The sequence below is a fragment of the Maylandia zebra genome, linkage group LG3, assembly GCF_041146795.1.
Source record: "Maylandia zebra isolate NMK-2024a linkage group LG3, Mzebra_GT3a, whole genome shotgun sequence".
In the NCBI taxonomy this organism is placed as follows: Eukaryota; Metazoa; Chordata; class Actinopteri; order Cichliformes; family Cichlidae; genus Maylandia; species Maylandia zebra.
In genome coordinates this window covers 35,005,315-35,031,238 of record NC_135169.1, presented here as the reverse complement: position 1 = coordinate 35,031,238, position 25,924 = coordinate 35,005,315, and the positions used below count along the sequence as shown (strand labels likewise).

Below are 25,924 nucleotides of genomic sequence, written 5' to 3'. Positions count from 1 at the left end.
AGTTGCTGATAGAGAGTGGTTCATAATGAAGCAGAGTCTGGTTTATTTAAGAGCAGCTGGTGTTCAAGTTGGGCTCATTGAGGCTCAATTCCAAAGAATCCAGTAGTGATAAGTTGGGGAAACTTTGCTGGTGACTTTTTAAATAAATCCGTAGATTTTAAAAGAAAAAATATATATAAACAAGTTAGCTTCCTTCCATGAGCTCATGGGAAACCTCACATACTTTCTTCAGCAGTGCTTCCATTATGATGGCAACGGTGGAGGACTTGAAACTACAGCCACAAGTGCAAGATGATCGTCCACAACATGAACCAGACCAAAAAAAGCATTGTTTCCTAAACCACAATCAATAGACCGATCCAGAATACGATACACATGTCCATTACTTCATTGTGATTCCAAGCAAAGGCCAAAACCTCCTGACGTCAACAGCCACAGGAATGCCACCAGGCAGATTCTTCAGTAAAACTCTCCAGCAGCCTCAGTCAAACAATCGGACAATGCAAACAACATTTGGAGATAACAGTTTGTCTTTCCTGGAATCCCAGATCCCCAGTCTCTGTTATTTTCCTGACACTTGATTACTTGCACTGTTTGCTCCCTCGCTCTCTCCTTTGCAGAGAGGGGGGGTGCAGACTGCTCATCTCTCCAGGCCTGCCATCACTTCCCTGGTTGTTTCTCCAAAGGCCGGTTTGCAGAAATAGTCTGGTTGAAAAAACACAAAAACGTACTAGGGATGCTCCTGGAGATCGATATACTAATTTATTAAAATTGGAGAAAATATAACCTTCTCTAAACTTGCATGTTAGAGAAAGAGTAAAAAAAAAAACACACCCGAAAACAGTCACAGTGGAGCACAGTCTAACGGATGAGGTTAAACTTCGTTCATAAATAAATAATGAGTGTCTTTAAGCGATATCAAAACGATCACAAGCTTCAGTGATCCAACCTTATTTTTACATGTCGCTTTCAAAATACATCTCACTCCACACACACATCAAATTTATCTGTCGAATGTAACACATTCATCATGTGCGTCAAAGCCCTGAACTTTTCTAGGACTTATCAGATACATGTGCATGTGAGAGCACAAATGCCCATCGCTATCAGATTGGATATCAGCCAGCCTAAAACCTTCCAGCCACCAAGTCCAAAGCATGTGTGAGTTTGGATCGTACAATGTGCAAACAGTGTAGCCAATATTTCGTAGCACTGCTAGCAACTGAGCCATCCAAGTAGCTCCCTTAGCTGCATATGGTTTTATTCCCACTAGCACCTATTCGACCACTCGTTTTTTAGGGCTTCCCATTAGGTGGTAGGGAGTGACTTCGACTCCTTCACACAACTCAAACCCAGCAATGAGGGACATGGCTACACATCCCATCACTGGCTCTCTTCTTTTAGCCACCCTTTTTTTTTGTAAACAGTCTGACAAAAAGCTATAGACCAAGTAGCAGGTATACCATCACCTCCATGTCCTCTGCTGATGTGTTGCGTTTGTGTCGTGTACAAATGACGTCACAGACTTTCAGGCTGCCTTGCTATAACGACTTGACCCACATCAAGGTGGTACTCAAATGTAATGGAAAACAAACTGAAACAGAGCCAAGCTGAGGACGAGGCTATAGACTATTATAGCAATGTTGCAGACCCTTTCCACACCAAATCAAACCCATTACACCCACATCATATCCAAGCATCAGAGAATTGTCTTTTCAGACAAACTACAATCACTAACCTAGCTCATGCATGCAGTCAGCTTACTGTAACCTATTCACACACGCAAAAGAACCAAGAACGACAAAATAAAAACAAAACAAAACAAAAAACAAGCAAGAAAGCAAACGACACAGATGTTATGGCTTTACATAATTTGTTTCAGTTGCTTATGTTCACCAATTACAGCAGTCTCAATCGTACACCTCTCTCTCTCGCTCAAACATTGGGAGTGGCATGTCAGAAGTCTTGCACAGCGAGACCCGCACCTCCGCCTACACCACAGAGCTAATGAAGCCCTGCTAAGGCACCAGCATCGTTGGGTGTATTAACCTTTCAAGTGGAAATCTGGGTTAAAATTCTGTGCCGCTATCGAGGACACAGAGCCACCGGTAGTGTAGTGCTGCTTATCCCCCCCCCACACACACACACACACACACACTTATTCTTTTTCACATGCAAATGTCATAATTTTGTTTAAAATCAATATTCAATTCATACAATCAAATTTACAGTGTTCACTGGCAGCCTGTTACACATTACTCCAGTCAAGTGTTTATATGAGCCAACCTACATTCTGCTGCCAGGTTGGACAACAACATTTAATCATCTCATCCAACGGTCGGACAAACCTATAACAAACACGTGTTGCAAGTCGTGCAATGAAATGACTTGCAAAAAATAAGCACAAAGAGCATGATTAGCTCATGGTACACACAAACTTCATCACTGACAGTACAAAAACAAAAACAGATGCATCCCTGAACATAAACCGATGTTGGTCTGTTAAATTGCTTGTTCAAAAACAGACTTGCGAGCATCAATCAAAGCCAAAAAGCAGTGTTTGTATCCAGCACAGGCACGAGTCAGATACCGCTGTGTGGCTATCAGCGGACCTTGCATCATAAACCCAAGAATAAACCAACATTTGTTTGTAGAAGGTTTACTACAGGCTGATTTGCTGCTTGCCACTCCCTTCTTATCTAATACAGAAATAGTGGCAGTTGCTTACAGCTGTGGGAGGCGGCTTCACTGGGGGCTTTCCCAACACGGGAGATCCTGTGTATATTTCTACCCTTCCTCTGAATGGATGAAGCAGCCGAGTGCGGTCATCTGAGAACAGAAAGCTCTAACAACAATGCTTCTGAGCCCCACAAACTACATATGATAGTCAAAGGCCAATTACCTGAGTCAACAGAATAAAGAAAATAAATCTCTCTAGTAATTGTCCTGAAATCTAGAGCAGCATATCACGACTGCCCTGTTGCTTTTATCTCCTTTTATGGAAGAAAAACAAAAGGGCAGAGAGAAGCAAATACACAATCGTTACAGCCTTCAGTCTAATATTTTTTCCTCGCGAGTTCAGCTGCTCCTGCTTAGGAAGTGGGCAATGGTTTGCTCACTGAACCAGAGAGAACGCAAACAGGAGTCAGACAGGGGGAATCAGCTCGTGTTTTCTGAATGAAACATCCTGAATGTGGACGGACGGCGGGGGCAAAAAGTGCTGACACAGTAGAAACCACCATTCCCTTGGCATGGCTGTAATCACAACAAACAGCAAAGGAACAAGGGGCAGGGAAAGGCAAACTCCGGGTCTGAGGAAACTCTCCTGGAAGTGAGAAAGAAGCGCTCAAAAACCAGAATCGGCAGAGGAGTATGTACCGCCGCTTGTCGTGTTCGCCTTGTCTTAGCTTTTTGGTTCTCTTGCCAGCTTTAGCTAAGACATGAAGCAGAGGCCAAGAACAACAACAACAACACTACCAATAAGAGCTGGGCCTCTATCAAATATGAGGGCAGGGATGTTTTCAAAACTTACATCAGAACGATCTGTTTCATCCTTGCTGAACCAAACAGCAGTGAGATTTTTGGGAAATGCCAGAGATTTTAAAAAAAAAAGAAAGAAAGAAAAAAAAGCTCAGACTAATGTACGCCTTCTACAAGTAAATAAATCCCCCTCGTGCTGTGGTTTTGCATGAAGCATCCAACTCTGTTATCAGGCTTTTTTTTCCCTTCCAGCCATGCACCCATGTTAAAAAAGGTCATTAAAACACATACAGCCACTTAGAATAAGCAGAAGTGGAGGGGGTGTTATGCTGGTATGTCTAGTTTGCGCACACTTATGCTCGTGGCTGAGGACCAAGAACGAAGACGGCTGACTTGGCAGCGATCCAGGCCAAATTACGAAAAAATGTGCATTTCTATCCCCCTGGGTGTCTCCTGTGGTTGCTCCCCCGAGACAGACGCACACAAACAGCCTGAATAGGGAAACAAGAGAATGAAGACACTGAGTCAAGCAGGGCGTGTGGGGCTTTTAAGCAACCCGCGGTCCTTCGAAACAAACAAGCCAAATCTGAACTCTCAAAGAAACTATAGGCTTCGGGGAATATTTCAATCATGTGAAGTAATGGATATGTATGAACTTCCAAAACAATAGGCTACTGTGCACAAGAAATAAATCCTCCCCTAAAGATGTCTGGCTGTGGCACATTTGCTTTGGTGCTTTTGCTTGTGACTTCTGTGCAGCTTCACGCCCCCCTCCCCTGGCTCGTAACCCCCAAATGCCACACACTTTGAAGATTTTCACAGCTCTGGGTGGATAGGAGGCAGCTGCGGAGGCTGTAGGATCCTGAGGTGGCTTACAGATCAGGTAGCTCTCTCCAGTATCCTCTCCAGTGTTAACCTATCTAGGAGCGCTCTGCCTTTGAGTGTGTGTGTGCACACGCAGGTGGACATGGGGCTGCTGCTGCCTTGAGGGGTGTGTGCATGAGTGTGGGGTAGAAGTGTGGAGCAGGGAGGGAGGCGGGTGATTCGGCATGTCTTTTAACTCTAGCCTGAGCCTTTGCCACCATAAAGGTCAGCGCTTCGACATCTGCTGCTCTCTCTGAATCTGTCCTTTTATGAAAGGAAGCAGGGAAGAGGAGAGGACTCTGGGGAGTGGATGCACATGCACACACACAGATCAACTTTAATGTCTAGGTACACCCTTCAAACGTGCACATTAAACTGGATGAACACAGACCCGGAGCTCAAAGCACACGCTCATCCAAACAAATACAAGAACACAAGTTTGCGCCTCAAAGACAGGCTCAGTACTATCATTACACCAGCACAGAGACGCTTGGCTTTTGGCCTGAAAGACTCCTCTCTCTCTTTTTTTTTTTTTTGGCAGGGGGACAGACGAGGAGTGTGGGGGGGTGAGCTAAATGGAATCTCGTCCCCCTGGGGCACACAGCAAAGGCAGAGCAGTGTTGAAATAAGTGATTCATGCTTTTATCATCCCAGGTGAACAGTGCTGCTCTTTCAGCCATCACAATCAGTTTCTCTGGCGGGGGGGATTACGAAAGCAACGCCATATATGGTCATGGTTGTGTTTCTTTTCGTCTTCTAATACATAATAATACATAAAAAAGGAAGGCTCGAGAGTTGTTGTTTTTTTTGGGGGGGGTAGCTAATTTGTGTTGTGGTTGCAACATATGAGTGTGTTAAATCAGGGGAGAAGATTGTGTGCACTGTTAATTGTGTCCCCCCCACAAAAAAAACAAACCAAAAACGAAACAGAATCCGCATGTATGCATTTTCGTTTGGCCTCATTTTACATATTTAGTTAGAAATTTACATCATACATTTTTTTGTTAGCTCAAAATGGGCTTTGGGGGCACTCATGACACAAGTCAGCATATACAGTCAAGGCTGATGGTCTGTGTTTTCTGTGAGTGTAGAAGTCTGCGCATTTTTGTGGCAATTCTGACCATAAATAAAAACCTTCAGCAAATTAAACCTCACAAACAAACAAACAAAAAAAGCCCACGATTTTTCTTTGGTGGAAGGCCAAAAAAAAAAAAAAAAAAAAAAACCTTGAAGGGTGCCAATTTGTTTTTTTTTTTACATGCACAGGAAAAACCATGTTCACAGACAAAATGATGAACTGATGTATTGATTGATTTAATCAACAAATTAGTCAACAATGAAAACAACCATTAGCTTAGCAAATCAATGTATAACCTAGTTAATGTGCAGTTAACGTGAATTAACATATAAAGAAAACCCGATCAAGGTGCTCCACAAACTATTCATGTTTTAATGCTGCATGTTTAGCTTAGAAAGCAGATCAAGGGGAACTAAGGAAAAGGACATGTTGCAGGGAACTTCATCAATGGACCTCTTTATTATCAGGAATCGAATAGGCTGTAAATAACACGAATTCAAGCTGACCGCAGCTCCTCATCTTTGTCTAAGAGGAAATTACAAACTGTTCTCGGACATTTTTCAAGCCTGCCTGAGATCTGATAGATAAATTGTGAATAATTTATCATGTGTTTTCTAATGTATCTGATAATAACCAGAGCTATAGAGACATGCACTGAAAGCCCGACACAGATGCTTGTTTTCTGGCACATACATTTGGCCCGCCCCCTAACAACTCAGCATCCACCTTTAGAGACTACGATAGCAAAGTCAAACAAATCTTTGTCTGCAGCCTTTGTACAACACAGCAGAGGAGCTGTGATACTATTAACAACTGTGTGGTTACAGAGCCCCTCCCAGTTTAAAACCAGAACCACACAAACCATATACTAGGGCAACAGGGTGTGTTTAGGCTCATTGGTGCCCCTCTGACCGTTACAATGAACAAGGTCTGCCACTAGCTGGGAAAAAAAAAAAAAAAAAAAAAAAAAAAAGGCCTTATGGCACTTTAATTTTCTGTTGAACCTCTCACGCACCCACCCCATCCTTCTCGCACACACTGACTCCCTCCCCTCCCACTAGCAGAAAAACACACACACGAATCTGGAGCTATCATCTGGACAGGTGGCCAGCCACCCAGACCTGACCCGCCTGCCCTCTTGCGTGCTCCCTCCCTCTGCCCCCGCCCCAACTAAAATCAGTTCACTTCTGCTGGAAAACCCCAAATGAACATACACAGCAGCAGCACCCCCCCCCACCACACACACACCTCCAGCAAGCCCTGCACCATGTCTGTCACCCACTGTGCCTAGTCTGTGGGGATTACTGCCTGCACAGTGCAGCAGCCAACCAGACCCACAAAAAAAGGTTGTGTCTAGCTAATGTGAAGCCAAATAATTTTAATCAGGATTTATTCTAAAGCCTGACCAGAGTAGAAAAGCCAATCGGCTCAGTTATACACAGCACCACCTGGTCTACAGCCCATTTACATTGAATTAACACGGTCACACAGTACTGATGAGTGATGACAAAACAAGCAGCGACATTCAGCTCAATGGATGTTTGAAAATGTTAAGCAAGTCACATTTCCTATTAAAAGTATGGAGATGCTGCAATTATTCAATCCTCGCCAACTATACCCAGTCACAAATTTCAAGGTGGAAATACAAAACATTAGATTTGACTGTTACACACAATGCTTTATGACTTTACGAAGATGGGCGTCTAATATTTAGGGATGTCGGTGTAGATTAGCAAAAAGTCGCAGCTGTCACACAGATATGATAAATAAGACAAACGAGACGGATCACTCGGGTTAACTGGAGAAAAATGGACATTTTTCTTCAGCGATGATGGGGTTAAAAAACACATGGCCGTGAGCTGTGCATTTTGTCCTTAGATGCACTCCACATTTGAGAACTAGGTTTTCATAAGAGCCACGTCGCAGTTTATGTAGTAAATACAACAGTGCTACACTTCTTGGAGAGAGCTGAAGTCATAAAAGTACATGCTATACACTGTGTGTGTATATGCATGTGTGGGGGGTAGCTTCAATATTGACGGCTAACACGCCGTATTAAGCGAAAACCACGGCGCCAACAGTGTTTTAAAAACGATGCTAAACGGACAGTTTGGCCACAAAACCGCAACGTGTTTCAGTCAGACACCGCTAGCTAGCGTCCACTATCGGACAGCTAGCCGCATTAAGTCGTGAGTCCCGATTCGTAAGCGTGCTGCCCCGGCTAGCTGGATGTTGAGCACGTTTCGAAAACAAATACAGGGCGAGGAATTAAAACGAGAGCTCTCAGCGTGAGCCCAGTCGGTAGGGTTCAAACGAAACGGCGATATCGACGTCAAATTACTCCCGCAAACATGTCTAGCTGTTTAGCCTGGCAGCTAACAGTTCGCCGTTGTCTGGGAGAAAAGGACCACCGGGGGTGAAGTATCGCTTAGCAGAGGGGCTAGCTCACAAAACACTGCAGCAACAGTCAGCTCAAGCAAGTAACTGGTCAAAGAGGGGGAAAAACACTCGCACGCAAAGACACTGACACAAAGAAACGGCTTCTGGCTACTAAACCATCGGCCAGAGGACGTGCAGTGTGCTCGATGATACAACGCGTGGGTTAAAAGTGAGCTATTTCATGGCAATAAGTTATATTCTTATCAACTCCGCTCCCCACCGCCCCGAATCTCAGACTCACCCTGTCACAACAGGCGCCATCTTCCACAAACTCTCACCAAAACTCCAATACTCGCGATATCCCCTTCTCTCCCACAGCCCAACAATCCGCCGAGACAACAGGAGCAGGACTGGAGGTGTAGGGACGAGGGAGTCGGAGAGAAAAGGGGGTGGGTGAGTAAGACGGAGAGAAAAAAAGGGGAGGCGGCGGGTAACAGCAACACATACACACTCTCTCTCTCACACACACGCGCACACACACACTCACTGAAAGAGAGAGAGTGAGCGAAAAGGGCAGACGCCACAACAACAGGCGTGGGAAACTTCCGAATTCACGCGAGAATTGGAAAACTCTCACAATAGGCGAGCACAGAGGGAGCGTCCCCTATCGCGAGATATGCGTGAAATCGAGTACTTGTTTATCTTGTGGCGCTGAAATACTATTCCCACGTGTTCACCGGGTAATAAATTACAGCACCGATTGGTTTGAGAGGGGGAAAAACGATAGTGGTGAGGAAAGCCTTGATTTTTGTTTTCCCAGGCTCACGCGCATTTTGTTGTAGGCATCCTGTCTCCATGTGGAGTCCCTGCGTTTACAGCTGTGTGCAATTACAAGCCAAATTGTCATCCATATATGCTCCCCAGCTGACTGCAGACAGCAAACCTGCAAGGGTACCCTGACTTTAAATGAGAGTAGAAATTAATGGAGGGTTTCTACGCCCCAAATATACAATTCCCTTGGGTAACATTACAGTCCCTGTTTAGAATGTGGAAACAATGGTGTGAACACATGCGAATGGACCATGCAGAGAAGATTAGTGCATTGCTATCACACTGGGCAGTCCCATGACCACCCTCCACACCAAACCTCAGCCCAAAGTACAAGGGAGGCTATTATTTAGAATGATCATGCTTGCAAATGTGGCATAAGCTTTATTAGCCCCCCCCCCCCCCCCCTTTTTTTTTTCTTGTCTGCTTCTGCCCCTACTCCACCCCTCCCTCAAGTGCATTTCCAACAGTTTGTGTGTTATACCATCCCCACAACAAACAGGTCAAGCCATTCTTGTTTATCTGGGAGGGGGTCTAAGAGCCATAAACCTTCATGTAGGTCCCCATCCCCATGTGTGTTTGTGCCCATACAGCCTTCATTTAAACCTGTTTGGGATTTTTGTTCAGCTAACAAGTGACTTCTAGTGGGAATTTTTCCAACTTCAAAGAGGAAAAGAAGGCTTCTGAGACCACACCGATGGCAAGTCAATGCTTTCGTTTGTTAGATGTTATGTGAGTGATCTGCCTCTGGCTGTTTTGTGTGGAAAAAGTGGTTCTTGGGCGAATGAAGAAGATCAAAAAGAAAAAAAAATAGACAAACACCAAAGGGATATTTGGGAGATTTGCTGTTATGTGTAAATGCACACAATATTTTTAAGGAAAATAGTTTAAGCTTAAAGCTTTTTCTTAACCTTGTAATGTCAAGTGTATATTTTTCAATACACTTTTTTGTCAATTTTTGAGGCTTTTTGAATTGTCAGTATGACCCCCCCAACCCCAACCCCCCCCACACACACACACACACACACACACACACACACACACACACAAAATCTGAATGTTGCAAATATGATATATATTAAAACTCATATATCCAAATTAATATTTAATTTCTTTTTTTTAATTAATCAAAAAGGTCAATAAATAATCCATCTGGCAATTGTTTGTTAAGGTATTAAAATATATGGGTAATGACAGATGGGTAATTTAATATATTGGGAAATATGTTCATCTTTTTATATTTGAGTTTTTACAGTTAGTTGTTTTTTATTGATTAAAATATCAACTTAACATTAGTTTTTGTGGGATATTTAAGTTGTTTTGAAATGAAGACGTGCTCGTAAGGGTCTAACCCTTTCACTCCTTTGATTTTTTCCTCGTATCTTTTCTTTGACTTTTCATCAAGTCTGTCTTTGTACGGACCGGCATTGTTCTACTTCGTTTTGTACATAAATCTTTTGGGGGGGCAAAGAAAAAGCAAGAAGGTATTGGAACCGGAGAATGAACGTTTTGCGGTGCTGCAAATGCTTGCGTTTGATGCATTGCTTGGATTGTTTTGCCACGAGTACCCGGCGTGCAATGCGCGAAAGTCACGTGGTCTGTCAATCTCTATTGCAAACAAGTGCATTTCCTCAAATGGCCACTTGAGGCAGGCTTCAAATGTGAGTTCCACGTTAAGGTGTCAGACGTTGCAGGAGACATAAACATGTCTGTATCCGGTTGTTCAGTCTGACGTCACTAGCCGTGTCTGGGTCTAAACTCCGCTGCAGGTCCATATATCAAACGATCACTATGGCATTACTGAGAGTTGAAAAACTGTCTAAAGTCTTTCATCTTTAATAAAATGATCAGCGTTCTGCTCTACCAGGTGTAAGAATTGAGTTTAACATCCAGGCATCCATGAAAACGGAATTTATGACATTTAACGGAGTTAGAAGTTAGCAGGAAGTTAGCTCGCTAGCTTCTATCTAAATACAATATAGCATGTCCTGACTGCGGGGTTTTGGAAACAAATTAAAACGTACAGCTCTGCTATCACTTCCAGCATAAATGAAGACAGAAAACTAAACAGCAGTGACGTTTGTAGGGTTACTGAAGTTGGGCTAGCTGGTATATAATGATGTGCTAGGTGACCGCTAGCAACACAGCTATGTTAGCATAATATAAACAAGCTAACTTTTTTTCCACTCGATAAAAGTTACCGTGAGTGTTCTCGGTGGTCAGGAACAAATGTAATCGCATGGCAGGATGCTGTAAAAGGACCAAACTTCAGCCAGGAGAACAACTGAGATAATCCATCCACAATACGAGGTTAGTCATTCATATACTGCTGCATGGGCTGGGCTGTAGTTACATCCTAAGGTTTTAAAGACTGAGCTTAAATAAATGATTAGTGGTAATAAAAGCCGAGGGAGGTCAACAGGGATCACTGACTGTTTTAGGAGCTTTTTGAGATCAAATAGAAGAAAATACATAACATTAAACATGTTAACAACACAAAAGCCATATTAAACGCAGACTACTTTAGACCCGGAAGTAGGATTCGTCGCGTCATCACTGAACAACCGGATAGGTTCTCAGTCATCCAGGTCATGGTAGTCTAAGCAGTTTGGAAAGAAAGTGAATGGATTCATCCATCCATGTCCTCCATCCAGTTCAGGGTTGCCAGACTCCTGAAGTCTGGCAACCAAAAGTCATGAAGTGAGAGGCGGGATACACCCTGGATAGGCCGCCAGTCTGTTGCAGGGCTAAAACGTTGATTATGCTCTATTGTTGACACAGACATGGACATCCACTTCCACTCAAACCATTGCACTCCACGTTTAATGATGAACCTTGCATCACTCTAACCCAAGCGACAGTAGTGGATTCACGGTGTGGAAAATATAATCAAAGTTTAACACTTGAGTCCAGGAGGCAGAGCTTGGTATAGTGCTGCTACTCCTCCACATTAGAGGGTCTTCCAGGCATATCCCAGTGGGTGGAGGCCCTGGGGTCATGCTGGATAGATGATGTGGCTTGGGAATGCCTCGGAGAGCCCCCGGAAGAGGGAGATCTGAGTGTCTCTACTTAAACTGCTACCATATTACTACCTACAGCTACTATAGCATATCTTTAGAGTGTAGATGTAGTTCTCCCGGTACTTCTGGCTCAGGACGGTTCAGGAAAACTATGCAAACTCCACACAGAGAGGCTCCAGACAGCTGGTTTATTCAGTCCCAGGACTGTCTCACTGTAGGGCAACAGTGCTAACCACCAAATCTCAGCGCTACCTTTATAGCTCACCTTAATTTTAAGACTTGACATTGCTAGTCAAATCTTAATAAAATTTAAGACTTGACTGACAGCATCTGCCTCTGCAGTGGTGATTTTTGAAGTATTTTTTATGGTAATTACCTGACAAATAATACATATTGCTGTGCACTTAATTTTACTGAAAGACCACCCAAGACCTTTTATATATCAGTGATATGTTATTTCTGCCTGCTGATTAGCAGATATCTGTATTTTTTATGTGAATGCACACTTCTGACCATGCTAGGCTGTCTGGCTCCACTATGATGTCCAAATGCTAAAACTGAGGCTTCAGAGTCAGTGGGTGATGCGGTATTGGCTACCACCATCTTTTATATACAGTCTGTCAGTAAAAGGCCACTGTGACATCACGAAACAGGTTGTTGATAGGACACTAAATTGGTGACATTGGCGATTTAAAGTCCTCAGTACCTGCATTATGTAAGTCTCTTAGACAGTCTTTATTCTGCGCTAAGCTAACTGGCTGCTGGCTCCAGCTGCAAAGGCAGCACAGGAACATGAGCGTGGTATCTTTTCAATGAACTGTTAAAGCAAACAGTTTCCAAAATATCAAACTATTCCGCTCGCTGTGAGATATGATACGAATCAAGAAGAAATCAAAAAAGTGTGAGCGCATGAAATAGCAGTTTTTGCTCACCTCCGTCCGTGACAGATAACCTATCAGTGTCAGTGCGCAGCACCACCAAACAGATTCTCTGTGTAAAGTAGCAGATGTGATATCCCCCAGCGTACATTGTATAAATCTACCCATTTCATATCTTTCAAATGCATAATTCATTTTTACGGAGCTTCACTGTTCTGCCAGAGAGAAAGAGAAAAAAAGGAGGGCGAGTTAAAGAGTTGCATAGAGTGTGCCTGGCCTGCAGCCCGCTCTATGAAGACGCAGAGACCTCAGAGACGAGGACCTCATCCTGCCCTCAACCATTTTTCCTTTCCTTCTTTTTTTTTATAGCCATCCGAGAACCTCCAGTTACACTCAGAGCTGAAAGGGGAAGCATAAAGTTTCCTCAAATGTTTTACAGCTGAACACAGTAAAAGGAAAAAAAGCTTAAAAAAAAAAAAAAAGAGCAACTACAGTTTTCAGAGAAAATAAGAGTCAAATAGAAAAAGAGAAGAAGCTACTTCACTTTTACATTTTAGTGCTATTAGCAATTCCAAAACTTCGAAGTCTGATCTTTGACCTTTCCTGGTTCTCTTTAAACGTAACTCGATTTAAAAGGCCACTTGCAAACACAATTTTAAGGCTTTTTCCTGTCATATACATGTTTCTCTCCTGCTCCAAGCTTTGGATTCTTGATCATTTTTCTTCATCATTTCAATTTCCTCCTTCCCCTCCATGTCCCGTTCTCTCATTAGGAGTGAAAAACCATTTATTTTACCAGAGCCAGGGCCAATTCAGGCAATCATGACTAAGCCGTAAGCCTCGGGTCTATAAATCCCCGCACTTGACTGCTTTAAGCTTGTGGCTCAGAATGAAAGACAGATTGAGATAGAGGGCGAGAGAAATCCTAGTCCCCAGCGGAAACGCCACTAACTCGTACATCATCCCATCAGCGCCGCAGTCTGAACGGTTTGGGCTGAAGGGTGGTGTTGCACCAATCGACAGTAAAGTCTCACAATTCCCCTTCCTTTGAGTACTGAGTTGAAATTGCAAAATTAACGCGTTATTGTTCTGTAAGTTTGGCCAATTTTCACATCCAGCTTATCCCGCTAAGCTGAAGGCCCTAGTAACACTTCTAAGAAAAAAAAAGAAGAAGCCATAAAAGAGGGAAATGATTGTCATCAGCAGATGTGACGAGTCGAACAAAGCGCGAGAGAGAAAGTGAACCAATTAGGGAAGTGCAGATCAAGCTTCCTGATGAGCAACTCTTCGACTTACTCATTACAGCCGGGGTGGTGAAACTTCCTGACACACTACAGCACAGTAGAAGTGCAAAGCAGCGACAGACAGAGGAAGGTGGGCCGAGAGACACTGGGTCAGATGTAAGACACGCGAGCTGATGGATGCGGACATGAAGGATGGACTCGGTTGCAGGAAAAGTCCACTTACTGCTGTAAACAAACTCATCAGTGCGTTATCGTAAGAATAAAAATTACAAACTGATCAACTCTGGCTCGTGTGAGTCTGAGTTCACGGCAGAAAAGGGCTTCCCTGTCTATTCGTCCATCCGTCAGGTCCATCTGTCTCGCTGCCGAGGCCTCGTGGGAAAAGCCTGGGGCGGACGAGGGCAGACAGTTTGACAAATGGGAAGGACGATGTGTCCGAGTAAGGGGCGCGCCTTCTCTCCCCCTCTCGCCCTTCCATTCAAAGCCTCCTCACTTTTATCACATGACTGTCATTACAATTAGGTCCCAAAGACATCGCAGTGCCCAACTGCTTTTTGCAGAGAACGACAGGGTGATAAGTTTGCAGACTGCCAAGGGAGCTGAAGGGCCTGTTTTGCAAGCCCGCTCTTCTGAAAGAAAGAGGCGAATGGGAGGCATGAGGAAAGAGACGTTTCCCCTTTCCTGGACTCTGAACGGTTCACGGCGAGTTCAAGCTGCCAAACGTATGTGGGGCGAGAACTGCACAGGCACGCTATCTGGCAGCTCTGACACTTCCTTAACCCACAGCTTGGATATCACATAGGAAAAAAAAAGAGAAAAGAAATGTTATATGATTGACTTACACCGCTGCTTTAAGAAACACAATCCAGGGCTTATGGGTTTAATAAGAGCCTTTATGATCTATTGTTTGTCTGATAACTGATCACATTCCCAATTTATAATGAAGAGCGATCACAGAAATCCACAGCGTGTATTCATTAATTATCCTCTCGCACATGCTGTAATAGAGCTAGATTACAGACTTTCACAAGCACGACACGATCACAAAGACCCATAAATCCATTAGTGCGATGGTTATCAGTAAAAATAGCGCATTCGCTCCGTTACCTGAGGAGTTACATCACCGTTGCAGCCATGGCACTTTGATGATCATCTTGTTGTGGGTCACGCACAGCGGATTTCATTCTTGTTTTCACCAGAGGGAAGGCTTTCTCATAAAAAGTTATGTGAGCCTCGCTCTGGGCCGGCTTGGCTTTGTTTCTTGTCGCCATCTTTTTAAATCAGCATTTGCCTCGGGGTATTGTGCTTTGATTAAAAAAGCAGAGCTGACTGTGAGCTCTGAAAACATGCCGAATGCATTATGTTATGGAAAGTCAAGACTGTCCGGTGGAAAACGTGACAATGTCAGAGGGGAATATTCGGAATATTGATGCATGCCAATGGGTTTAATCAAAGCAGCCAAACATAGATTTTGCCCTTTTCTGTATATGAAACACATTTTATAATGACATATTATTGCTACTCAGAATAATGCTGAAGGAGTTCTGCAGCAACCTAAATAAGACATAATGGGAACGGTCAGGCTACTGTAGGCTACGTTCAACAGAAAATGTAGCTCATTCATCATGTCGAGTTATTTGTTCATATGCCTAAGGAAGGAAAAAGGTTTTTTAAATCACCTGCAAGTTCTTTTCACTTTTACACACCTTTAAAGTGTTCCTCAAGCATAAAAGGATCCTAAGTATGCGTACTAATAAAAGAAAGTTGTTCCGATCTCACACGTTTGTCTGAAAATAGCATTTAGTTAGCTTCATTTAGCTAAAAGGCTAACATTAATGGTGATAATAACTAGTCTGCCTCATTCAAACAGTGAAAAAGTCCATCAACCAAAAGCTTAGTACGAAAATAAGGGTGGCTATGTAACAACCAGTCTAATTAGCATTGAACACATTTTTAATCTGTATTTTAAATACAGCTTAGCAGTCGTTCTCATCTCTGTCTTTGCCACAACAGATTGTTACACTTTCCGCATCATCATTCAAGAACAAGATTTCAAGATACTTAAACTCCCCCACTTAAGGCAGATCACTCTGGGGACATTCAGCCTTTTTTGTCACTGATTCGAGGCGCTGATTCTCATTCCTGCTGCTTCACTGTGGGCTGCAAGCTGCACCAATGTGAGCCCCCTCGTGTCTCATTCGCCCAGTCACGCTTTCTATCGGATAGAAAAATTGGAGGAAACCTGATCTTTCCCGAATAGTAGCATCTAGTATCTTGCCCAAGGATATTTTGGCAGATGGACTGGAAGAGCTGGGGATCAATCCATCAGCCTCCTTATTGGTAGACCCACTCTATGTAACTGAGTGTAAAGACCTTGGTCTTTTAGGAACCATCAAATGAATAATTTATGGTGGTGTGGGCATATGACTAGGATGCTTGCTGTGCACATCCTAGGTGAGGTGTTTTAGGGATGTCCTACTAGGAGGAGGTGCCAGACGAGCCCCAGGATATGCTGGACAGATTGCATTTCTTGGTTGGCTTGGGGAGTGCCTTGATGACTCCATGGAAGAGTTGATGAAAGTGCCTGGGGAGAGGTTGGTGTAAGGTCTCTGCTGAGACTGCTGTGGCCACAGCAAATGGATGGATGGATGGATGCATGTTCAATCCATGCAAGAACTGAAATGTAATAATGTTGCATTGTCAGCATACCCAGTATATATTTGGCCTGGCTTATTTTACATTCTGATGTATCCCAATAAGAAGTGAACCACCTTCATAAAACCCACAGGTATACCTGAAACTGCCTCACTAAGCCTCTAATCGGGCTAATCCTCAGACTACAGGTAATGCAGAATTATTAGGCAAACGAGTATTTTGTCCACATCATCCTCTTCATGCATGTTGTCTTACTCCAAGCTGTATAGGCTCGAAAGCCTACTACCAATTAAGCATATTAGGTGATGTGCATCTCTGTAATGAGAAGGGGTGTGGTCTAATGACATCAACACCCTATATCAGGTGTGCATAATTATTAGGCAACGTCCTTTCCTTTGGCAAAATGGATCAAAAGAAGGACTTGACAGGCTCAGAAAAGTCAAAAATAGTGAGATATCTTGCAGAGGGATGCAGCAGTCTCAAAATTGCAAAGCTTCTGAAGCGTGATCATCGAACAATCAAGCGTTTCATTCAAAATAGTCAACAGGGTCGCAAGAAGCGTGTGGAAAAACCAAGGCGCAAAATAACTGCCCATGAACTGAGAAAAGTCAAGCGTGCAGCTGCCAAGATGCCACTTGCCACCAGTTTGGCCATATTTCAGAACTGCAACATCATTGGAGTGCCCAAAAGCACAAGGTGTGCAATACTCAGAGACATGGCCAAGGTAAGAAAGGCTGAAAGACGACCACCACTGAACAAGACACACAAGCTGAAACGTCAAGACTGGTTTTTCTAAGGTTTTATGGACTGATGAAATGAGAGTGAGTCTTGATGGGCCAGATGGATGGGCCCGTGGCTGGATTGGTAAAGGGCAGAGAGCTCCAGTCCGACTCAGACGCCAGCAAGGTGGAGGTGGAGTACTGGTTTGGGCTGGTATCATCAAAGATGAGCTTGTGGGGCCTTTTCGGGTTGAGGATGGAGTCAAGCTCAACTCCCAGTCCTACTGCCAGTTTCTGGAAGACACCTTCTTCAAGCAGTGGTACAGGAAGAAGTCTGCATCCTTCAAGAAAAACATGATTTTCATGCAGGACAATGCTCCATCACACACGTCCAAGTACTCCACAGCGTGGCTGGCAAGAAAGGGTATAAAAGAAGAAAAACTAATGACATGGCCTCCTTGTTCACCTGATCTGAACCCCATTGAGAACCTGTGGTCCATCATCAAATGTGAGATTTACAAGGAGGGAAAACAGTACACCTCTCTGAACAGTGTCTGGGAGGCTGTGGTTGCTGCTGCACGCAATGTTGATGGTGAACAGATCAAAACACTGACAGAATCCATGGATGGCAGGCTTTTGAGTGTCCTTGCAAAGAAAGGTTGGCTATATTGGTCGCTGATTTGTTTTTGTTTTGTTTTTGAATGTCAGAAATGTATATTTGTGAATGTGGAGATGTTATATTGGTTTCACTGGTAAAAATTAATAATTGAAATGGGTATATATTTGTTTTTTGTTAAGTTGCCTAATAATTATGCACAGTAATAGTCACCTGCACACACAGATATCCCCCTAAAATAGCTAAAACTAAAAACTACTTCCAAAAACATTCAGCTTTGATATTAATGAGTTTTTTGGGTTCATTGAGAACATGGTTGTTGTTCAATAATAAAATTATTCCTCACAAATACAACTTGCCTAATAATTCTGCACTCCCTGTATTTCTTGAGAAGCTTTGCATTTACTGAGTGTCTACCTGGCCTCTCCTCCCTTTTCCAGTCTTCATGCTAAGCTAAGCTAACTGACTGGTTCACCTCTACTGAGAAGATTGAAACATCATCATATATTATAATTCAGCAAGCTGGAAAAATGGTAAACTATAGCAGGAAAAGCTAATCAGTGACAGGAATATACTTGTCCTGTGTGGATAAAATGACAGGCTAGCTGCTTCCCCTACTTCTGGTCATGCTAAGCTCAGCTAACCATATCCAATTTCCATCTCTTTGGGATAAATATTTACCCTATCATATCATTCTTGGAAATAAAGATAGTAAGCTGACATTTTAGTTGCTCTTTTAGGGATTACAAGCACAAGATCCTACAAAGTCAGCCAAGCAGGCTTCCTAAAGGTTGCCGGTTCCAGCTCTCAGTCTAGCTAAGGGACTGTTAGTGAGGAAAGTAAATGTGTACTGCAATCCAGCCCCTCAACAACTACCGCTGAGACTCCCATAAGCCGTTTTATTAAGCATAAATCCTTGTTTCTCAAGAGGAGCTGTTAAGTAAAGAGACGACAGCCAGGAACCCAAAAGTGTGTGTAATAATATCATGTGTGTGTTGTAATAAGTCATAAAACTTTCAATGAATGACTCACAAACAAAATAGGAGTCAGAAATCTCAAATAGCTCAACTTAATTGTTTCAAACGTCAGGATGTTCGTCATAAACATCCAAACAACACCTTCTTTGGCGATTTAGCTGCGATGCAAAGCTTCTATGGATGTGAGCGATGGCCGCGTTCCACCTCAGAAAATCTGAATCGATGCGTGCAGCCCCGAAACGAATCTCTTCTTGACCCCCTCGCGTGGATCAAAAGCATGATTTATGGAAGATGTAAGGAGTATATGCTGCAAAAATTCTCTAACTTCAACACGAGCTACTTTGTTTGTTGTCAGGATGTGGTTGAAACACCATCTTCTGAGCCTATGGATCCAGTATCACGGTCGGCTAGGCCGGAAGCCAGTGACGTTCTTTGCCAGAAAAAGAGCCGAAACGTCTCCAAAATGCAAACCCTTAAGAGACTAATCAGGAACAGGGTCAAAAATGTCATAACAATAGACGCTTCCAACAAAAGTAAGGCTTTCCACTTTGTGAAAAACCTCCCGGGATATATTCACATTCAGTAAACTAGGACCGTGACTCGTTTAGCTTGGCCTGCCGCCCTCGTCAGTTAAGACTTCTAAGGCCAAAGCGTGGTGAAGGCTCATAGCAGAAGCAGCCCGATAATGTTACAATACACAATGTTAATGTTTCTTTAACAAGAGCAAGTGACAGGTGGTATTATATCATGACAAAAAGATTGATAGACAGTTATTAGTGGGCACAAAGTACTCTTGCTCAGCTCAGCCCAAACCTCAAAGAAGTGCATTTTTTGTTTGTTGAGGACATCTCAAATGGATTGTTTCTGCAAGACGAAAAATATCAGTTGCTCCAGTGATTCTTAAACCAATATCCGTGTACGTTTGCTCCCAGCTTCCTCTTCCTCGTGCACTCGTGAACTTGTAAAACATGATTTATTGTATATTTACATGACTTAAAAAAGTCTGGGCTAGTATTGCAATTGTTTAGTAGATCGTGTTTAGACAGACAGCTTTACTTTGTTAACTGCAGCATATTTGGCTGGTGGGGGTTTTGGAGGGAACAAACCTCAGCCAAGTGAACCTCTCAAACCTTGACCTTTGCCTCCTTGACGCCCACACTCTCTCTCTCTTCTTCTCTGTCTCCACACGAACGCTTGCACAAATGTATTCGCACATCACAAAACATTTTGCAGCGCCTGCCTTGTCCGCAAAAATTAAGCTGGAAAAAAAAAATCTCTGACACACAAAGAGGAAGAGGTGATACAGTCGGTGCAAGCTGCACACACGCCCACACATGGAGCATCCAAACGCGCACACTCACAAACAATCTCTGGCCAAGTGGCTGCACCGCTGGGGCCGTGACCCTGTGCTCCTTTCTCCCTCCCTCCTCCATCTCCCAGCTATCCGTCTGGGGGCTGATAGAGAGAATGGAGGCAGGGGTCGGAGAGGAGCTGAGGGGCAGGAAGAGGACTGGTGATTAGGAACGGAGGGGGGGATGATCATACCCCTGACCCTCTGTCCAATTCCTGGCAGCCACCCTGCTGCTCCAGGAGAGAAGAGAGAGAAAGACCCTGCAAATATTTGTGATCGTTCCACACCCACACACTAGATAGTGAACATCCGCATTCTGAAAGACAGCACGGCATGGGTGTGGATTTTAGCCAACCTAGTGGCACGGCTCCATGGAAGGCAATGCCGGTCAGTCGGTCTGTAAGTCGAGCAGATTTAGACTCTGTTTTAACAACTGCTGCATGGACTAGCATCAAGTTCAATGCCTTCAAATCTATTAAAATTCCAGCAACACCAGCTGCCCTTTGTGTTTAGTGCGAATGAGCTAAATTTAGCATGCTCACACTAAACCAAAAAGGGTGTTATCATTTTCACAATAAACAGTCAACATGATGACTTCAGTGCTAAGTCTTGTTTTTGGTTTAGAGGTAATGAGACCTGCTATGATGGTTTGGAGATGGTGGTACTCACTGATTTCTAAGACCGAATCATGCAGACATGGAAACTGGTCACTGACCCCCTGATAGTCACTGGTCTCTATGGAAAAGTGATTATTCGGCAACCCGCTGATGAGAAATTAAATTGCAAAGAGGCAAAAACCTCTTTACGATTGCTTTGGTTACCAGTAGTTTGCATGGAAGATTCTGCCTTGTCTGCAAACGCTCACCAACTGCTCGCCAAGCAATAGTGAAACTAATAAAAACGTGACACAAACTGGAAACAGAGTAAAAACTGCTGCAAATGACATTTTTAAAAAGGCTCAACTTTTACCTTCAAGGCAAATATTAACAGTCGTCGTTGCAACAAGGACCCTTTTTTATCACAGATTTCACCAAGTGACAGACAGCAACTTCCAGCACTACTGTGGCAGAGGCTCCGCTGCAGGGAAGGGGTGGTGCAGCGGACTCGAGGGGCAGTGCGAGTCAGTGCCGGGAAGGCTGGCAGGGCAGCTATGTTGAATTTAGTAATCACGATCTTTCCCATTTCAGTGACGGCAGGACCTGAGCGGAGGGAAGACAACTGGGAAGCTGTCTGGCTGGAGTCGGAAACATCAAATAAAGACTGTTTACAGTAAATACACACTTTACAAGCATGCTGCACCTGGCGAGCCGTGACTGGGGTTTACAACTACTCAGCAACCAGCTGGGGAACGGTCCAAGATAACACCTTTGACCAAAAGAGGGGTGAAACCTTTTTTATGTGTACAGCACGACAAAACAAAGCAGATAAGGTCTGATAAGACAGCCTCGCGCTTGGAGCAATGTGCGTGTTTGCAATACATAATAAAATTGCTAATCCCCATTTTGGCCCCGTGAAGGCCACTTGGTGCAGCACCTGCAAGTAGATTTTCACTGCGAAAAATGTTTTTATGCACCAGTAAATCAAGATTCTCATAAATCCATCACACGGCAGTCATAAATCACCACTTCTCCCATCTGCAGGGCAATTTGATACCAACACTTTCAGATGTATTCACTTTGGGATGCATCTTTGAAAAGCTTTCAGTGGCCTCAGCATAAATGGAAGACCAAAAGTGATCTTCTGCCTTTTTATATGGCGTGACTGAATGACGGCGAGCGATTGGGCTGAGCCAGCGACACTGTACATTAGCGAGCGAGGCCGGATATTAGAACAAGCGAGCGAGGGAACAGTAGTAGTAGTGGGAACAGACGGGTGAGGAAATGGGGTGGCAGGCATTCAGTGGGGGAGCTTTAGAAACGCAGGTGCCTTAATTGTCCTCCAATAAAGCCTCGGCGAGTGGGCAAACCTGTGAATGAGTGTCTGTTAAAAAGAGGGATGAATGAGGCGCACGTGAATAAATGAATGAGTGAATGAATGAGCAAACGAGTGCCTGGAAGAGTAAGCACTCTGTGGGGAAGCTGGAGAAGATTGTGGATGATGGGTGGGTGGAGGGGGGAGGAGGAAGAGACGAGTGATGTGTTGGAGGTAAAAAAAAAAAAAAGATCCAGAAGGAGAACAGGGTGGAGGGGACATTTAAGGAAGAGGAGGGGGGCAAGCAAAAAGAAATGGTGAAGCAGATATTCAAACAGATATGTGTGTGTGTGTGTGTGTGTGTGTGTGTGTGTGTGTGTGTGTGTGTGTGTGGGAGGGGGGGCAAAAATCAGGATGGAAGTGGGGGGGGGGAGTTTTAGTCAGGCCTGTCTCAGACAATGTGACATGGCACACGCTATTAATTCTGGCTCAGCGGAGAGACCCTGCCTCGCCATCTGCTCGGGGTCAGGGGCGTTCGCTGGGGTCGGCGTCACATCCACCCCCACTGCCCCTCGCCAACCCCCCCACCTACTCACAGTCAGACACACACACACACATCCACAGACACAAAATCAAACCCCACCCCACCCTTGCCGTCCTCGCCTGACAGACACCCGGCCAGGCCCGCGTGCATTTCCATAAAACAATTGCAAGCCAACCTGCTCCCGTGTCGGGTGGGTGGGGTTAAGAGGGGAGTGGAACGCTGGCTAGCGCTCCTTAACAATGGCCTGTCAGATGAAAAGGCCCTTGCTGAACTTGATATACATTACAAAAGAGCCACACCACGGTAGTCCCCGGGCTCAGCCTCGCCAACCTGCGGTTGAATTTGAGCTTGGCGTTCATTCGTTTGTTTGCCCTTTGCGCCCCTCCACCCACCACCACCACCCTCATTACCTCTCCCTTCGCAACCACACCCCCTTCCTCTGAAGCCCACAGAAAATTACATACACAGCCTGCATGTGCGCGTGGCAGGCTGGCGCTGCGTGGAGGTAGCGGTGGTGGTGAGGTGCTTTGCATTCATTTTACTGTAAGGACAAAGCCAAGTCCGTAACATATGTCTGGTGGCAGTTATTAGTCAATTAATCAGTTGGCCTAAATAGACTATATGTGACTACAGCTCTCAGAAAGACATTTTAGAGTGAGCATAACAAATTATAGTCCTTTAAACAGCAGTTTAAAGTAAAATTTAAATATATGAAGTAATAAGAAGACTGTTTTTACCTGCTGTCACGGGAGTTCCCATTCACCAACAAAGCCATCAAATACGAGAACGTGCAGAACTACTAGACTTTGGGATCCTAATTGTGTTGGTGCTTAAAGTTGGGTTTGGGGTTTAACAAGAGAAGATCAGATGGCGATGAAGCTCTAGCACCTCATCTCCTAATAAATTTCTTCTAACCTAACCTCACATCTATCCAGCAGCCTCTGATGCTTTTATCTCAAACAAAAGAAAACTTCCTGATTTCTTTGACCTCCTCAGGGTGTGTGAGTGTTCATCAGCCAATGCATGTAGATAGTGGGGAGTTTAAAACCCTCCTGCCACCCCCCAAAGCTAAATCCTTTAATCTGCTCTCGGTCACGTCTGGAGGGCAAAACAAACAAATAGGATCCCCCTCCTCCTTTCCTCCACTACTAAGTTCAAACACACACACGCACACACAGATCCCCTTTAGAGCGCCCTGCCACCCACCCCCCCATCACCGAACATGACATCACTGCTTGGAGAGGGTGACATTAACCCTCTCAAGGTTAATGAAGTGAGGTTGTGACTGCAAGGTTGGTGATTCAAATCACGTTGGCGGGCGTCTTGGAGAAATCCTCAAGCTTTACCAAAATCGAATATGGTCCCACTTGACTTCCTTTGTGAAGCCTGCAACAGAATCAAGTATGGGCTGACGCCAACGGGCTGGAAGAATATGCTTCGATGTATGTGGTTTTTATATGTAGTAGCTGTTAGCGTTAAAAGGCTAAAAACAGGTAGCAGTTAACCTTTTTTTGATCGCAGCATCTTTAAATATTCTGTTCAGATGGTCACGCTGCAGTTTCCTGGTTTAGATGGATGTTAAGATAAATTTGACAATATACCTAATTTGTCTGTACACTCCACTATATATACATATATGTATATATAGCCACAACATTTGTTGGTGAACTCTAAAACCACTGCAAATGGCTGTCGAAAGATGAGACTTTTATATTTTTCTATGGTCCAAACTGGTTTAGCCACACAAAAAGAAAGACATGGGAAAGGGAAAGATTCTGGCCTGTATTTAAAGAAGCATGTTAGGGTTACACCGATGTATGGTGCTCAGTTTTCATAACGAGCACTGACTGTTGGTTTGAGACAAGAAACAAACAGTGGTCTCTTGTGTCAAAGTCCAATGTTTTGTTGATTCATCCATTCGCTCAGAACTCCTTCCACTGTGCACTCTACTGGTCTATGATATTGCATCTTATTCATCCCTCAGGCTAAATCTGTAAAGCTGTTCCTCCGTGGGTAGCTTTGGACTGCCCGTCTGCTTGCAGACAGCATATATTGTCAGTTGGGGGCTGTGTCCAAAGTATCTGGTACAACCGCTGTGTGGGTTACTCTTGCTTACTGGTCCATCAACAAGCTGCTGAGAATACCAAAGTTATAATGTACAAAAAGCCCCAAGTGAAACAGATTGTTAAAAACAATGAAAAGTGTCCACTACAGCCACTTTGTGAGGTTATTTCAGTATTCCAGCCAACTTGGCAGCATTCAACTAACACAGCGTCAACAACATCAAGCAGTTGGGATTTTAGAGGACTACACAGGAGCATGTTTGAACCCCCCACCCACCCAGTAAGCAAATACCTCTACAAAGGGACACAACTCCTGAAACACGCTGGTTCACAAACACCTGGCAGCCTGATGACTGTTAATTGTGATTTGTTGCTGTTTAAATTAAATTAAATTTATATGAAATTGAACAGGAAAAATGTGCATTACTCACCCATTCAGCGAGTGGCTTCTTGTTCTCTCAGCACGTTTGCATGAAAGACTCAGATTTGCGTGAAATATTACAGACCACCGAACTGTGGTGAAACTTGGAAAATTGCAACGTAAACCAGAAACCGAGAATGTTCACCTTCAAACTAAAAGTTGTGCCTAAACCGGAAACCACAATGTTTCAAAAGGTTGACTTTGAAGGTTAACCGGCTCCATTTACGGTTTGTGTCGCGCTTTTCACAGTTTTGCAACTGCTGGGTGAGGCGTTGGCGGTTTTTTTGCAAACTGCCTCTTTACCACTGCAACCAACACATTTTGAAAGGCTGCGTTTTGTAGTAGCTGAAAAGTGTTTGCAGGAGGGTCAACATCTTCCTTACAAACGGGGCAACTCTGGATATCTGCTAGCGACCAGCTAGCAGCACCATTCATTTTTAATGCTTTGCTTACTTCACTCTCAGACACCCTGACCTCCTTGCTGAGTACGAGTAATTTTACCTAGCAACCTCCAGCAACCACTTGCCAACTAGTTGGGGACTACACCCTAGGGAACTGTGGTTGCCTGGGGAGTAGGGGTGGGAATCACTGACCAGTCTCTAGGCCTACATGACCGTGGCTTTAGCGATTGATTTCACTCTGATTTCCGGCAAGCAGCCGCCGGCTAATTAGGTAAAATACTCATACTCTCTAGGTCTTAGTGAGCGGGGCCCTAGATGGCTCATCTGCACACGTGATAAACCAGTAAGAGTGTCAGATGCATTGATTTTCTTGTCAGATATTAAATCATTTATTGGTTCCTTTATTGACAACTCACATACAGTCATTGATAGATGGACTGTAGTGTGGTCTAACCCCTTATGCAGCCCAGTTTTACCCTTTCGCAATTTAATCCT

At 44.0% G+C, this 25,924-nt stretch overlaps 1 protein-coding gene across 2 annotated transcripts in view; it reads right to left on the bottom strand.

The window, feature by feature from the left end:
* The window catches only part of rbpjb (recombination signal binding protein for immunoglobulin kappa J region b), a 67,706-nt gene extending 44,405 nt beyond the window's left edge, over window positions 1-23,301 (bottom strand). Inside the window, exon 1 of one of the 2 annotated variants that reach the window (XM_076881773.1) lies at window positions 23,282-23,301. Coding sequence is in view for 1 of the 2 variants with exons in the window: in XM_004562683.6 (XP_004562740.1) it covers window positions 8,103-8,122 (20 nt within the window). In the remaining variant the exon portion in view is untranslated. Of the gene's footprint in view, window positions 1-8,102; window positions 8,390-23,281 lie in introns of those variants that run through there. The other variant, XM_004562683.6, reaches the window with a different exon arrangement.
* Between the last annotated feature and the right edge of the window lie 2,623 nt (window positions 23,302-25,924).